The 17382-nt window shown below is 46.0% G+C and overlaps 1 protein-coding gene across 2 annotated transcripts in view; it reads left to right on the forward strand.

The window, feature by feature from the left end:
- ERAP1 (endoplasmic reticulum aminopeptidase 1) overlaps positions 1 to 17382 on the forward strand; it is a 37571-nt gene that overhangs the window by 8232 nt on the left and 11957 nt on the right. For both annotated transcript variants that reach the window (XM_056849031.1, XM_056849032.1), the window contains exons 8-15: positions 1838 to 1969; positions 2686 to 2766; positions 3320 to 3477; positions 10547 to 10626; positions 10910 to 11093; positions 13142 to 13298; positions 15537 to 15721; positions 16815 to 16976. In XM_056849031.1, coding sequence (XP_056705009.1) covers positions 1838 to 1969; positions 2686 to 2766; positions 3320 to 3477; positions 10547 to 10626; positions 10910 to 11093; positions 13142 to 13298; positions 15537 to 15721; positions 16815 to 16976 — 1139 coding nt within the window. The remainder of the gene's footprint in view (positions 1 to 1837; positions 1970 to 2685; positions 2767 to 3319; positions 3478 to 10546; positions 10627 to 10909; positions 11094 to 13141; positions 13299 to 15536; positions 15722 to 16814; positions 16977 to 17382) is intronic.

The following is a 17382-nucleotide window of genomic DNA, read 5'->3' on the forward strand; positions in this document are numbered from 1 at the left end:
CCTGTACAAAAGACACCGGTCGACAGCAGCAATCAATCCATCAGATTCCAAACTAGCCACCATGACCAAGACCAAAGAGCTGTCCAAGGATGTCAGGGACAAGATTGTAGACCTGCACAAGGCTGGACTGGGCTACAAGACTTTTGCCAAGCAGCTTGGTGAGAAGGTGACAACAGTTGGTGCAATAATTCGCAAATGGAAGAAACACAAAATAACTGTCAACCTCCCTCAGTCTGGGGCTCCATGCAAGATATCATCTCGTGAAGTTGCAATGATCATGAGAACGGTGATGAAGCAGCCCAGAACTACACGGGGGGAACTTGTCAATGATCTCAGGGCAGCTGGGACCATAGTCACCATGAAAACAGTTGGTAACACACTACACCGTGAAGGACTGAGATCTTGCAGAGCCCGCAAGGTCCCCTTGCTCCAAGACAGCACATGTACAGGCCCGTCTGCAGTTTGCCAATGCACATCTGAATGACCCAGAGGAGAACTGGGTGAAAGTGTTGTGGTCAGATGAGACCAAAATCGAGCTCTTTGGCATCAACTCAACTCGCCGTGTTTGGAGGAGGAGGAATGCTGCCTACGACCCCAAGAACACCATCCCCACCATCAAACATGGAGGGGGACATATTATGCTTTGGGGGTGTTTTTCTGCTAAGGGGACAGGACACCTTCACCGCATCGAAGGGACGATGGACGGGACCATGTATCATCAAATCTTGGGTGAGCACCTCCTTCCCTCAGCCAGGGCATTGAAAAGGGGTCAAGGATTCCAGCATGACAATGACCCAAAACAGACGGCCAAGGCAACAATGGAGTGGCTCAAGAAGAAGCACATTAAGGTCCTGGAGTGGCCTAGCCAGTCTCCAGACCTTAATCCCATCGAAAATCTGTGGAGGGAGCTGAAGGTTCGAGTAGCTACACATCAGCCTCGAAATCTTACTGACTTGGAGAGGATCTTCAAAGAGGAGTGGGGCAAAATACCTCCTGAGATGTGTGCAAACCTGGTGGCCACCTACAAGAAACGTCTGACCTCTGTAATTGCCAACAAGGGTTTTGCCACCAAGTACTAAGTCATCTTTTGCAAAGGGATCAAATACTTATTTCACTCATTATAATGCACATCAATCTCTGACTTGTGTCTTCTGGGTTTCTGAGGGTTTTCCTGTTGTTATTCTGTCTCTCACAGCTACAATAGACCTACCATTAAAATTATGGACTGGTCATTTCTTCGTCAGAGGGCAAATGGGCAAATTCAGCAGGGGATCAAATACTTTTTCCCCTCACTGTAGGTACTCACTAGCACCATGGCCATTACTTGAGAAATCCCTCTTCCTCTCCTCATTTCTCCTTTCTCACATGGCTTGATAATGAAAGATTTTTGTATTCATAGTGAACCCTAGTTTTTATCTATGACTAATCTGCATGCGGTTGTTTCAATTCTGTGCTCCAAACCAGAGCTTGGAATCCGGGCCTCATGTAAGAAGGCAAACCATGTTTGGTGGTTTGGATTTAATGATAAAATGTGATTTGATGTGAATCTGAAAGTCACATATTAAGAGAGATAATGATAAACTGTGATTTGATATGAATCTGGAAGTTGCATATTGAGGGAGTGTGAGGAAAATAGGGAGGAGAGGAATCACATTTTTTCACCTTATTGATTTGCATGGACAGATCTGAAATGAGAACCACTACCAATAGATAAGAAAGCAGACAAGGATGTAGGAGCCTCCTAATCTGGAAATATGGACATTAAATACAAGTTTATGATTAATCAGTCACTTGATAAGAAAATGTAGATTGCATTGCTTCATTCCTCTCTTTTCAGGGATCTTGCATTCTCAATATGCTAAGAGACTATCTCGGCTCAAAGGTGTTTGAGGCTGGTATTGTAAAATATTTGCGACGATTTAGCTATCAAAATACACGAAGTGAAGATCTGTGGAACAGCCTGTCAGAAGTAAGTATTTATTAATATTTTCACAAACAGTGCCATATTTTTAAGAGTTGCTGACTGATTGGTTTAAACAATATTGAGCTCTCATGTTATAATGGAGTAGTGGTTAAGAGCGGTGGACTCTAATCTGGAGAACTGGGTTTGATTGTCCACTCCTCCAAGTGAGCAGCAGACTCTAATCTAGAGAACCGGGTTTGTTTCCCCCCTCCTACACATGAAGTCTGCTAGGTGACCTTGGGTCAGTTACAGTTCCTTCTGAACTCTTTCAGCCCCACCAACCAGTGCGGTGTAGAGGTTAAGAGCGGTGGTTTGGAGTGGTGGACTCTGATCTGGCGAACCGGGTTTGATTCCCCTCTCCTCCACATGCATGGCGGAGGCTAATCTGGTGAACTGGATTTGTTTCCCCACCCCTACACACGAAGCCAGCTGGGTGACCTTGGGCAAGTTACAGCTCTGTTAGAGCTCTCTCAGCCCCACCTACCTCACAGGGTATCTGTTGTGGGGAGGGGAAGGGAAGGTGATTGTAAGCGGGTTTGAGTCTCCCTTAAGTGGTAGAGGAAGTCGGCATATAAAAACCAACTCTTCTTCTCCTTCTACCCCACAAGGTGTCTGTTGTGGGAAGAGGAAGGGAAGGCGATTGTAAGACAGTTTGAGACTCCTTTCAGTAGAGAACGTCAGGTTATTGTGTAAACTTCTTCTAACAATGATTCTTTTAAAAGATATGTCCTGCAGGTGGCACTGATGAAAGTCAAGCAGAAGATGGAGTGTGTACCAGAAGCCAGGAGACAATCTCTGCTTCAGTGAGCTTGTGTTTTATTATATATTTCTAATTAGAAGTCTAAAAATATTCTCTGTCCTTTTTCACTGTGTGTAAAGTGTGTAAAGTCCTACAGCACTAGCTTATGATTCATTATGAACCATTTCCTCAGCAGCAAACTGCTGTAAGGTCACGTGGACAAAAGTATGTCAATACAAGAACTGCAGCAGTGCATAAGTTAGTATGTGTGCTTCAGAATGCTCTGCAGCAATTGCAGAGGACTGTTGGGTGCATGACTTAGATCATGTGCTGCAGCCAGTTCCCTCAGCCACCTGTGCATTAGTGTGGCAGGCTGTTTCCCTCAGTTATTTCACAGTATGTAGGCCACATAATGGGAAGGGCTCCCTGGTTGCCTGTATATTTTGAACCAAGGGGATTGCATCTTTCCCATTTAGAGTAAATAAGATTTTTAAAGCAATTACTATAAAAAGTCATCAAAAGATGACAAAAGTTAGCCCCCTGTGGTTGCAACACCCCATCCCGGTGTGTGTGTATTCTGACCTCTCTTTTTAAAAAAATATTTCTCTGATTTATAGCACTGGACCAAGGGTGCACTCCACAATGTGAAGGCAATGATGAACACTTGGACCCTGCAAAAAGGATTCCCATTAGTGACTGTGACAGTGAGAGAGAAGAACATCCATCTCCAACAAGAACACTATATGAAGGGCTCTCGTCTTTCTCCACCAACAGGGTAATGGCAAAGGAACAAATGAGGCTCATATTTTATTCGACTCTAGAAGAAAAAACAGTTTCACTTACCTGTAACTGTTGTTCATCTGGTGGATCTTCTATGCAGGCACACATTGGGACTGCGCAGGCGCAGGCCAGCCACGGATAAGATTTGTCAGCTTCTAGCAAAATCTAAAAGAGAGTGCTCCCCCTCCCCTTGGGGCATGCAATCTCCCCGCCCACGGGTGACATGACCCAAGGGGGAGGGAGCACTCTTCCCTCCAGTTCTCCAACCTGCCGCCACGGAACCAACCACTGGTCTAGCGGAGAGGTCCCACAGCGGGGAAGGAGGGAGGGATGTGTGCCTGCATAGAAGATCCACCAGATGAACAAGGTAAGTGAAACTCTGTTTTTCATCTGCGTGGCTTCTATGCAGTCCCACATTGGGAGAGTAGCGAGCTCGCTTACCAGGACGGTGGGTGTGGGACAGTCACCTAAATAAAGACTGCAGTACGGCACATCCCACAGCTGCATCTCTTGCCGAGTCCACATCCATAGTGTAGTGTTTCATAAACGTAGAGGGCGTGGACCAGGTAGCAGCCTTACAGATGTCCCGGATATCTAACTTAGAGGAAAAGGCGATGGAAGCCGCATACGCTCTGGTAGAATGCTCTTTGATCATAGGAGGGCACTCCTGGTGAGCAAACTCATATGCCATTTTGATGGTTGACATGATCCACCTCGAGAGCGTCTGAGGAGAAGCACGACGACCCTTGCGGTGTCCGCTGAAACAAACAAAAAGGTTGTCATCTTTACGGAAGTTCTGAGAACTTTCAATGTAAAAAAGAAGGGCTCTGCAGACATCGAGGGAATGTAATGCTCTATCAGCATCAGAGGATGGGTGAGGGGAAAAAAAGGGAAGGACAATGTCCTGTGTAAGGTGGAAGGCTGAAACAACCTTAGGTAAAAAGGAAATCTTAGGCTTCAATACTACCCTATCCGAGTGGAACTTAGTATAAGGAGAGGAATGTGACAATGCTGACATGGCGCTCACCCTCCTTGCCGAGGTAATGGCGACTAAAAAGGCTGCCTTGAACGATAGTAAGGCCAATTCGCAAGTAGCTAATGGCTCCAACGGAGGTCTCATGAGTTGTGAAAGGACTAAGGAGAGACTCCACTGGGGAACTGGTGGAGTGACAGGAGGGTACAAGTTATTGAGACCCTTCAAAAACTTTTTGGAAAGGGGATGAGAAAAAACTGAAAAGGAGTCACTATCCGGGATGAAAAGCCGATATTGCGGCTAAATAAACTTTAATGGAAGAATTAGATAAGCCATCATCTTTGAGGGATAGAAGGTAATCAAACACAACAGACAGTGGGCAATTGATTAGGTTGTTAAAAATATTTCCCCAATCAGAAAAACATCTCCATTTAGTGTTGTAGGACCGCCGTGTGGAAGACTTTAATGAATGCAGCAGAACCTTAGCTACCCTGTTGGACCACTGCCCCGGGGTAGCACCCTCCAGGCCGCAAGCTGCAGGTCCGGGGGAGAGTGGGAGGGATTCCTCGGAAGAAGAATGTAATTCCCTTGTGCAAGTGACATGAGCACTGCGAACCATGACCTCCTGGGCCAAAACGGAGTGACAATGATGGCATCTGTCTTGTCATGGTTCACCTTGGCTAGGGCCTTGTGAAGTAGAGGGAATGGGGGAAAGAGATAAAACAGAGCCCCGTTCCAAACTGCCTGAAAGGCATCTCCCATTGAGCCCGGGCTGGCTCCCGCCCTCGAATAGAACCTGGGACACACTGAGTTGAGGTGTGTGGCAAAAAGGTCTATTTGCAGATAACCCCAATGGCAAAATATTTGGTGGAGACAATCGCTGCTCAGGGTGAGCTCGTGCGCTTGATTGGGAAGGCGACTTAGAGCGTCTGCTAGTGTATTGCTTTTGCCCGCAATGTGAATCGCTACAAGAGTAGCGCGATGAGCTATGGCCCATTCCCAGATGTCGCTGGCTTCCTTGGAGAGCGAAACGGACCCTGTGCCCCCCTGCTTGTTTATATAGAACTGGGCAGTGGAGCTGTCTGTGGCGATCTAAATGTGCTGTCTGTCCAGGTGCCCTGTGAATGAAGACAGAGCAAGACCGACAAATTGATGTGCAACCGGGATTCTAGGGAAGACCAAGTACCCCAGGCCATAAGGTCACCACAATGAGCTCCCCAGCCTGACAGGGAAACGTCTGTGAACCTCTGAGGAGAAGGGCGATGAAAGGGGACACCTGAGAGGATGTTGGCATTGTGTGCCCACCATTGCAAGGAAGAAATAACATATCTAGGGATGGAAAGGCGTTTGTATTGGGGATCAACATTGAGCCTGAACACCCGGAGGAACCAGTTTTGGAGTGGGCGCATACGGAGCCTCGCAAACTCCACCACGGCCGTAGTAGAGGCCATGAGGCCTAACAATTTCTGTATATGATGGGCCATTTGAAACCGTTTTTTTGTGAATTTAGCCACCATTTTTTGGATGGCGCGAGCCCTCTGTACAGGGAGGAAGGCTCTGGCTTGGACAGCATCCAACTGTGCCCCAATGAAGGTTTGTATTTGCGCAGGTACAAGCTTAGACTTAGAAAAATTAACCAAAAGACCCAGACTGTTAAGGACTGAGAGGATTAAGTCCACCTGTGTGGCCAATTCCGATTGTGAAGGACCCGCTACCAACAAATCATCAAGGTAGGGAAATATTACGCAACCCTTCAGATCAAGGTGGGCTACCACCACTGCAAGGCACTTCGTAAATGTCCTGGGGGCTGTGGACAACCCGAAGGGCAACACATTGTACTGGTAACATTTTCCATTGCATTCAAACCATAGGTATTGGCGACACTCAGTATGAATTGCGATGTGGAAATAAGCGTCGCAGAGATCTAACACCACAACCACATATGTTTATCCAGGAGGGGAAGCACTTCTGGGAGTGTGAGCATACGGAACTTCCTGGTCCTAATAAAGGCGTTAAGGTCCTGGAGATCCAGGATAGGGCGCTCCTCCCCATTTTTTATCCACGAGAAAAAAGTGGGAGTAAAACCTGCGATTCCGTTCCGAAGGTGCAACCTCTGAAATGGCTCCCTTAGACAGGAGAGTGGTAACCTCTTGTACGAGTAGGTCTGGGGCTGGTGAAAGGGAACGGCCTGTGGGCCTGTATGGAGGTAACATATCAAATTCTATGAAGTAACCAACATTTATTACTTTGAGAACTCAAACATCAGTGGTAATAGCAGACCATGAGTGGTAGAAAGCCGACAGGCGATCAAGAAAGCAAGCAGACATGTCTAGTCATGCCTGCTTCGGTTTGTTGAAATGGCCGGGAGACCCTCTGGGGCCTTTACGGACCCTGGGTTTGGGTGGGAAAAGGACAGGCGGAAGGAGGGTTGTTGGAAGGAACCCTGGAGACGATATGGGCGGGAAGATTGGTTGGCTTGATGGCCAAAATAACGCCGCTTCAAATCGGGGGCTTGGGGAGCAATCCCTAAGGATTTGGCATTTGTTTTGTTCTTTTTCAGGCGATCCAGGAAAGTATCAGTTTGGTCGCTGAACAAGGATGTCCCTTCAAAAGGAAAGTCCTCAATACGGGCTCGAGTGTCATAGGGGAGAGCAGACTGGCGCAGCCAGGCATACTGGCGAATGACAATGGCAGAGGCAATGGCTTTACTAGAGGAATCCACCACATGGCGTGCAGCTGTAAGCTGTTGCCTTGCGAGGGACATGCCTTCGGACTGAATGGCTACTGCCGAGGGACGTTGATCGTCGGGAAGGATGGAGATTTGAGGGGATATATGATCCCAGAGGGAGTATTGATACCTGGCCATGATGGCAAGGAAATTGGAAATGCGGAGACCCACTGCAGTGGAAGTGTAAATTTTTCTGGCAAGGGTATCTAGTTTACGGCCTTCCTTATCCTGCAGGGAGGATAGACCTATATTTACCAGGCAAAGCCTCCACCATTACGGAATTAGGAGGGGGTGCTGGTAAAGAAATTCTCCACCTTCCCTGCGAATCTTGTAAAGATTCTCTACTCATTTGGTGAAAGAGGGGACCGAAGCAGGCTTAGCCCAGTTGTTACGGATCGTTTCCAGAATGCTCTTTATCATAGGAAGGGCCATGGGGCCTACATCAGGGTTATGGAGGATATCCATAGTATCATCTATAGGGCCAAAGTCCTCTGGCTTAAACTCAATTTTGAGAGCTTTCGCCATGCAAATGAACTGCTCCGCATATAAACGGACATCTCCCGTAGGAGAGAGCGGCTTAGAGTCTCCAACAGTGTCCTCGGGTGAGGGAGCTGAAGTGCGGGATTCCTCATCCTCATCAGGGGAGTAGGAGGCGTCATACTCGGATGGATCAGTGTCCCTTGACATAGAAGGAGACCTGGAGAGGGGAGGCTTGCGAAGCGACTCTTGCCTTGGACGAACGGAATCCTTGGAAAGATCATCAGGACGACGAGACGGTGTGTGTCGACGCTGACGAGAGCCTCCAGAAGGCGAGCGTGACCGGGAGCATCATTGACGATGACGACGGTTGACTGAAGAGCCCGAGTAGACGGAAGGAGTAGGATATCGGCGTCGAGAAACCTCTCGATGACAATGAGGGAGACCTGCTCCTAGAGGAGTAGCGCTGCCTTTGACTGATCGGACTGCGTGAACGAAGTGAACGCCTAAGTCCGGTGTTTGGCTGTTTGAATGAAGAACAGCGAGGTTGAACATCTGTACCAAGTGGATGAAGTGAACGGCAATGTCCACTAACTGACTGTTTAGATGATGACTGGTGTTGAATGGCTGGGGTACATGAGCGGGATGAACGGCTATGACCGGAAGAAGACTGTCTAGATGAAGACCGATGAGAAAGGGAGCGGTGAGAAATGGATTGACGCCGACGACTGGATCGGCCCTGACGGCTCCGACGGGACGAACAGCTCCGACGGGATGAACGGCTCCGACGACGGGATCGACTCCGACGAGAAGATGACCGGCGTCTGCAGGAAGCGGATTAACTCCAACAATCGGCTCGACGGCGAGAAGATCCACTCTGATGGCTAGATCGGCGACGGCGCGAGTTTGACTGATGCCAAGTGGATCCGGACGAAGCCAGGGATCGAGACTGGCACCGAGAAGTCGACTGACACCGAGGCCGTTGGCCGGGCTCAAGATGGGACGAACCCTTCGGAGACTCCGCTTTGTTCCTTTCAACCGAACGTTGGGAGTCTTGATGAGCACTCACAGGAGGGGGTGGTTGATTGGCATCGACCTGGAGCTCTGTAAGTTCTGCCCGAGGCCCTTTATCATCAGGCCGTGGGGATTTGTTAAGCACCGGAGGCACATCTTTATAGAGGTGAAGGAGGTGCTTTTGAACTCAGCCGAGTCTTCCTGGGCCCTGCTCGGACATGGAACCGAGGGGGTAGCCAGGGAATGAGGAGGCGAATCCTCGATAGTAATGGGCTGCTGTGCAGCTTCGTTGGGAGCTCGCGACTCAGACGGACTAGGCGAGCGAGGCGACTTGGCTTGGGATCGGCGTCGAGGGGATGCCGAAGGCGATCGGCATCGAAGGGACTTCGGCGACCTCAAAGGTGATCGACGCCGAGGCAATTTGGAGCGGGAAGCATGGTGAGATGAGCCACGGCCGTGGCCATCTTGCGAAACCAGAGCAATAAACTTTGCTGGCTGAATAACGACGGAGGAAGGCTTCTTAGAAGGGCCAGCTTTTTTGGACTTTTTTGTAGTGGGTCCCACATCGAGTTGGGACTTACCGGTCGAAGTACCCGGTTCAGCAGAATGACCTCGTGGGTGAAGCGACTCTTTGGAAAGATGAGAAAGTAATTGAGTCGACCGAACCCTCAAGGCCTTGTTGGTGAATTTGGAGCAACTTTTACAAGTTGCCGGAATGTGGCCTTCCCCCAGACAAAGGAGGCATTCAGTGTGGGAATCATTCTTCGCCATCTTAGTACCACACACACTACATTTCTTGAAAAGTGGAGCTTTTTTGGGCTCCATGGCTAGAGGAAGGTGCTGACACGTTCTCTCTCCGTGGCGGCAGAAAGAGAACTGAAGGGACGAGTGCTCCCTCCCCCTTGGGTCATGTGACCGTGGGCGGGGAGATTGCATGCCCCAAGGGGAGGGGGAGCACTCTCTTTTAGATTTTGCTAGAAGCTGACAAATCTTATCTGTGGCTGGCCTGTGCAGTCCCAATGTGTGCCTGCATAGAAGCCACGCAGATGAACAATGGTTTATAACAGTTTGGAACACTGGTTTATAAGAATTTGAGTAATGTTATTATGTAAACACCATCGTAGTTTATTGGTTTGAATAATTCACAGAACTTGAAATAAAGGACAAACATTATTCCCTCCCATACCAACCATAGATATGATTCATGTGTTACATTTTGTTTGAATGAACACTCTGAAATGGTAACATATGAGGAAGACAAGTGCATGGTCTAAAAATGAACCAGGATACTTCAACCTGTCGTGTAACTATCTTTTGAAACACAAGCGTGTTTCCAGATCAAACATACCGTACTTCCCCATTACACTCAAGAAGACAGTTTTTCATCTGTGCATATCTCCCCTGCTAATGCTGACTCAATAAAGGAAGCCACAGCCTTCAATTTGCTAGATCTGAGCAAGGCTGTCAAAGATAGGACATTTTGGAGGACTTTCATTCATAGGGTCGCCATGAGTCGGAAGCGACTTGACGGCACTTAACACACACACAATGCTGCTCAGCTATCTCCTGTGGTATTGCTGTATTTACATTATGTATTGGAAGTACCCTGACCTGGATAGCCCAGGCTAGCCTGATCTCATCAGATCTAAGAAGGTAAGCAGCCTTGGCTTTGGTCAGTGTTTGGAAGGAGGACCACCAAGGAATACCAGAGTCATGATGCAGAGACCGGCAATGGCAAATCACCTCTGAATGTGAATGTCTTGCCTTAAAAACCCCATGGGGTCGCCATAAGTCAGCTGTGCATTGATGACAAAAAAAAGGAAGTAAGCATCTAATATGTTACTAAGAATCCCGATTTTGTATTTCCTGTAGGTCCCTGTGGCACATTCCACTAACATACATCACCAGCAAATCTGACATTGTTCAAAGGTTTTTGCTGAAAACGAAAACAGGTATGTTTTTACTCCATTTAAGTGAAAGGGCATAAAATACTGTGTTCAAACTTAAAACAGTTTTATTATTGAAGACTGAAAGAAGAAGGAGTGATATGAGGTTCACAGTTGAGTAAAAATTGTGGTCTCTCTTCAGTCACTGAAAGACAAATACAAGCTTTTAACAATTAAAGTCAGTGTTTATCTATAGCAGATCAGTTATTTTAAATGTTGCCTGGTTATTGTAAACTTAGGTTGTGCTCTGCAGAAAAACATAGAAGCTGTAATTATATTTTGGTCACAGATAGCCTCATCCTCCCAGAGGAAGTAGAATGGATAAAATTCAATGTGGGAATGAATGGTTACTATATTGTGCATTACGGAGATGATGGATGGGATGCACTGATCCGCCTTTTGAAAGAAAACCACAATGCAATTAGCAGCAATGACAGAGCCAGCCTTATCAACAGTGTATTCCAGATGGTGAGGTAAGGGAGTAGGAGTGTGTGTGTTACATGATACTTCAGTAAAGCAAGTTATTGATGTTCTGCACAGCTGATGGAAGAATGACACCGTGTCATAATGTAACAAACGGAGAGGTTTGTATCAAAGGCAATAATAGAATTCCAGAGTCACTCCTGTGACTTTGTTCAAGTTAGCCCTGGGAGGACAGAGGGAGACTAGTGATAATACTGACCGAAGAAGAGTATCTCAGAATCTGAGCTCTCCGTACATTTTAGAATTAATTCATTGTAATTCAAGATTCTGATTCCATGTAGGAAAATGATGCCTGCTGGACTAGTCCTTGACCTTTGACGCTTGTGCTCCTATCTTAGGGCAGCCCTTGGCAGATAATCGTTCACTTTTTTGCTAGCACTGCACTTGAGCTCAGTTTCAGTAGACAGGGCTTCTTCCCCCAAGAAATGGGTCTTGTGATTTTTACTGCCGGAATTACAAAAGATTTATTGCTTGACCTCACATCCTAGTTGGCAAGTCAAAAATATTCCTGCAAAGTGGTATCAATAAATGATGCATCTGTTGATGTGATCATTTCCCTTGATCCACACAGGGTAAAAAATTACCACTCCTTCTATTTTTTTAACAACATAAGTATTAACAAACACACTAGCCAATATTATTTATTTAATTCATTTATACCCTGCCTTTCTCCCCAATGAGGGCCCAAAGTGGCTTATATCATTCTCCTCTTCTCCATCTTATCTTCACAACAGCCTTGTGAGGCAGGTTAGGCTGAGAGAGTGTGACTAGCCCAAGATCACCCAGCGAGCTTCCGTGGCACAAGTGGGGATTTGAACCTGGGTCTTCCAGATACTAGTCCCACTCTCTGAATCGCTGCACCACACTGGCTGTCCAGTACACATGGCTAAGAGCACATGGGACTGGACAAGATCAGTAGGACTGATTTGCATCTTCTCCAAAGCAAATTTATTCTTCGTTCTTGCAGCAGTCAGTGGTTGAGGTTTGTCATGATCTAACCAAAGCCAGGGCACTAGTGTTATCAGGAAGGGAAGGACTCAAACAGCTATGGTAGAATGCAGACAAGGTAGAATCCAGACAGTCCAACATTGTTCTGATACCAAGAGATGAGAATTGGCGATGAAGTTTCAAAACTGTGTTAATTAAACATGTGATAAAGATGCAAATAAACTGGGGCCACAAATGAGCCCTGGGCTGAAGCTGAGAAACAAGGCAAAGAGGTACAGGTTGAGTATCTCTTATCTGGACTACTTCGGATCAGAAATCGTCCATATTTTGGATATTTCCATATTTTGGAATATTTCGGGAATTTTTGCATATGTTTAATGAGATATTTAAGGGATCATGCTGTTTTTATAAAACTGTTTTCCTATACAATGTAAATGCTTAAGACTCTGTCAATGAGCAATAAAGGTTGTTGTTAAAAAAATAATAATGAGATATCTTGGGGATGGGACCCAAGTCTAAACATGAAATTCATTTATGTTTTATATATACTTTATACACATAGCCTGATTGCAATTTTAAACAATATTTTAATAATTTTGTGTACATTGAACCATCAGTGGTACCGCTGAGGGCCTGTGAGTAATGCCTGCATGCTGGCTCAGAAGGTCCAGTTTTCGGATCCATCCAGATATTGGATGTCCTGATAAGGGATACGCAACCTGCACAAGGCTACTAGTATGAAACTGATCCCCATCTTATCGTTGTTCAAGAGCTTCAGTCTTTCCTATGTCAGTCTTTCCTATGTCATTGACTCTGGCTTATCAGAAGACAGCAACTTTACTGCCTAACACGCAGTGTGCCAGCTACTGCTGCACAACATTATAAACTGTGTTGATTTCCCACTGTGCCCATGTGCTCGTTTGCAAATCATTAGGTCCAAAAAGTCAAGCAGCAAGTTAGCTATTGAAAAGAAAAATGTAGACATTTTATTTTCTGTGTGTGTGTGTGTGTGTGTGTACATAGTAAAGATCCAGACACTGGAAAAAAAAACTTGTTTATGGTGTAACACCGCATTTTCTATTTCCCTCAGTGCTGAAAAGCTGTGCATTACCAAAGCTCTCAATTTAACTTTATACCTAAGACATGAATCTGAAGTTCAACCTGTATCTCAAGGTTTGAGTGAACTGGTTCCTATATACAAGCTGCTGGAGAAGAGAGACATGAGTGACACGGCAGATCAATTAAAGGTAAAACACGGAAGGAGCAAGATTGAATCATCTGTGGCACTGCAGACTGTCTGCTCACGTATTTAGGTTATTGTCAGTAAACCAGTAAAATGCAGCTTAGTCAGACTGAAAACAACTCACCCTTTACCTTGACTTCAAAATGAAGCAGAATGAGTTGTTTTTATAGAACAGAATGGGCTGCTTCTATAGAGCCATTTGGGGTGTGGGTGCCCAGGGGCCACAGCGAACAAATGTATTGTTGACCTGAGTATGGTTTCTAATCTTAATGAGGTTGATCAGGAATGTGATGGGCATGTATGGGGAATTCATAATCAAACATAATCACATTATAGTGAATGTACAGAATACTCTCTTCCTGCTTCCAAGTATTACACGGTTAACCCAACCATTTCTGTAACACACAACAGAATACTCTATACTCTTGCCTTGCTCCTATTTTACCTCCTTTCTATATCAGCTAGTAAGTTTCCAGTTGCAGAGGTTTGTACTTTTCAGAAAACAGCAGAGGAGGACAGACTTCTGGGCATGAAGTGTGGGTCACTGGGTGCATGTGTGTGGGGGGAGGTAGTTCAGATTTTCCTGCATTGTGCAGGGGGTTGGACTAGATGACCCTGGTTGCCCTTCCAACTCTGTGATTCTATGACTCTGACAGTGCAATCCTCAAAAGGGGGGGTTGAATCGGGCTAGGAGCCAGCATGACCTCTGTGCTGGTGTTAGTGCCACTTGAGCCATGCAAACGGGCACGAACGCCAGCGCAGGGAGATGCTGGTGCTGAGGAGCTGCAAAACAGTGCAAGGCAGGGGTGCCAGCAGGGCCTTTCCAGAAGCATTTCTCTGGCAAAGGGGCTTGGGCCAGCACCAAAGGGAGCATTCCTTGAGGTGGGGCCAAAGTGGGCTCCCTGAGCCCTTTCACCACGGGAACACCCCCTTTTGATGGTGCAAACTTGTGCCTTCAAAAAGGATGACGTAGCCCTGTGGAACTATGGAGCAGTTTCACGCAGCTTAGGGAAAACTGATTTTTTAAATGCAGCCACGCCTCTGCAAGCCGCTCAGAAGGCACAACCCTGCAACTACCCCCCCTTCAAGATTGGGCTGCCCAAGGCCTACTCTGCTTGTGCTATTCTCCCCGTCCAAAAGCCAGCCTTGGGGGAAAAATGATCATGGAACTAAAGGTAGTTTGTAATTCCTTCCATGGAGAGGAGGAAGAGTGTTACTCTATACCTCTTGTTATTACATCCCAGATTTCTTCTCCCCATGAGAGAGGGGAACAGGAAAGCTGAAGTGATGTAGCTACTTGGATTTTGATATTATTATTTATTTTTAAAATGTATATCCTGCACACCTTTGCCAATAAAAGCTCTCAAGGTGACTTACAAAAACACAAGTCATTGTATTAAAAACATAAAATACACTTCTCAAATACATGAACACACAGAGTGGCCTTATACATACTGTTTCAGACTTTTGGTTTATCATGATTGGTACTGTCTACAGTGACTGGCAGCAGCTCTCCAGGGTCTCAGGTAGAGGTCTTTCACATCACCCTACTACCTGGTCTTTTTAGGTGTAGATGCCAGAGACTGAACCTGGAACCCTGTGCAGGCGTGGACTTTACTTCCAAGCTGAAAATAGCTGTGTAAACAAGTGTTTGTAAGCTTGGTGCCTGCATGGAGCTGCATTAAAGCTGTTTGGTCTAACTAAATAAATGATAGCCAGTGTTGTGTAGTGGTTTGGAGTGGTGGACTCTAATCTGGAGAACTGGGTTTGATTCCCCACTCCTCCACATGAAGCCTGCTGGGTGATCTTGGGCCAGTCACAGTTCTCTCCAAGCTCTCAGCCCACAGAGGCGGGCAATGGCAAACCACCTCTGAACATCTGTTGCCTTGAAATCCTTACAGTCAGCTGTGACTTGATGACACTTTACACACACACAACTGGATAAATCTACTTCCATGGTCTGAATGGTTAAATAAGATGCCTGCTTAATAGTGCAATCCTGTGCAGTTATAATGTTCTAAATCCATTGACTTCTATAGAAGGCCGCAACAGTTATTGTTTTTCCGTTGTTTCAGTATGAATATTAAAACACCTTCTTCTTTGAATGTCAGAGGAACTTAGCTGAGCAGATTTTGTTTACCTACGCTTTATGTAAAATAACAGAAGCAACAGGGTTTTTCGACTGTTTCTTTAAATAAGTGATGTCCAACTTACTTTTTTTTGTTTATAAAATTATTTCCAGGGATATTTGGTCAATCTCTTTAAAAACATAATTGACAAACAGTCTTGGACCGACGAGGGTGCCATGGCTGAACGAGTACTTCGTAGCACCCTTCTCTTATTTGCTTGTGTGCGCAAATACCAGCCATGTGTGGACAAAGCAGCAGAGTATTTTATGAAGTGGAAGGACTCCGACGGAAGTCTACAGTATGTGTTTCCCTTTTGTATAAGAAGTCCAGCACCTTCAATCATTATGGTTTTAACTGTGCTTATTATGCATTTTGATTATGTTGTTAGCTGTCCTGAGCCCAGTTCACCGGGTTATAAATACAATTTGTTATTATGATTAAATAATGCAGTGTAAAGTTTAAGGCTTTGTGCAGCAGAGTTCAAACCAAGGGTGCCCCACTTCTTCCCCATGGAGCAACAGAAAAGAGGAGGGAAGCATCCATGTAATGATTAGCTGGAAGGGATAGGAGACACAAGAATTTTTACATAGGGTATGTGAAAGGAGGGAAGCCAACTGGTCACAACAGACTGATATGTAATGAAGGGGTCATGAAAGACTAATATGTGAGGGGATATTTATTGGTTGGGACTATGGGTAGACATTTCTGGGTGCCGATGCCCAGGTGTATGCATACATAAGTCACTGTCTTACCTCATATCAATTGGATATAATGTAGAGGATCAATACTCTATCAGTGGTTCCCAAACCTTTAGGGCCACCGCCCCCTTGGTTCCACAAACTCAACCCCAGCCCCCCCCATCCTATCCAGCAACACAGATGAAAGGGCCCACCTCTAGTGCTCCCCTGCTGCCCCTTGCCTCTTAGTGCCCCCCTAGGTAATCCCACCGCCCCCAGGGGGTGGTACTGCCCACTTTGGGAACCACTGCTCAACATTATATCCAATAATTAGTTAGTTAAAATATATGCTTTCATGTCTCCTAAGCATCTCAGGACCCAAGACAGGTAATAGACAGTGAAAGAAGTTATGGTTCCTCTATACTCAGTCAGGATGTATACAAAAACTAGGTGGGGGGGACAGAGAGGAGGCTACTCATCCTCAACTGGAGCTGTTCGCTCTGTCAAGAATCCGAAGGTGTGTTGCATAGAGTACACTAATCCTTTCACTACTCCATTTCATAGCAGTGTCAAGGTTACCACTTTAGCCACTGAGGTCCTAAAGTGGATTAAAATTATTAACCGAATTTAATGTAGAGGCTTGCAGACAGGTCCCTAATAAGATGTGTGGAATATGTATCAGAAAATAACTTGAGGTCCAATTTTTTTTTACAGTTTGGCCAATGATATTAAGCTAGCAGTATATGCTGTTGGAGCACAGACAGACGAAGGCTGGGAATTCCTTCTTAGCAAATACCAGCTACCAAAGTTCAGCACTGAAAAAGACCTGATTGGATTAGTCCTTACCCTGAGTCACAATGAGGAAAAGCTTCAGTGGTGAGTATTCTTCAAATGGTGTTTAAGGCTCATATTAAACAATAGCTTTAAAGTTAAAGCTGTGACCACTCCAGCGTGGTGTAGTGGTTAAGAGCGGTGGTTTGGAGTGGTGGACTCTGATCTAGAGAACCGGGTTTGATTCCCCACTTTTCAGTGTGGCTATTTCAGCACTTAAAGAGGTGAAGGGCGGGAGACAGGACTGTCTGGCCCAATGGGCCGCAAGCATTATTAAATGGCTAAATTCTTCTCTAAAATAGCACTGGTGGCCATGGTTCACACATGAAGGTGCCTTCAGCTTGGTGCCAGCGTGGTGTAGTGGTTAGGAGCGGTGGAATCTAATCTGGAGAACTGGGTGTGATTCCCCACTCCTCCACATGAGCGGCAGACGCTAATCTGGTGAACCAGG

This window comes from Euleptes europaea, chromosome 4 (assembly GCF_029931775.1).
Source record: "Euleptes europaea isolate rEulEur1 chromosome 4, rEulEur1.hap1, whole genome shotgun sequence".
In the NCBI taxonomy this organism is placed as follows: domain Eukaryota; kingdom Metazoa; phylum Chordata; class Lepidosauria; order Squamata; family Sphaerodactylidae; genus Euleptes; species Euleptes europaea.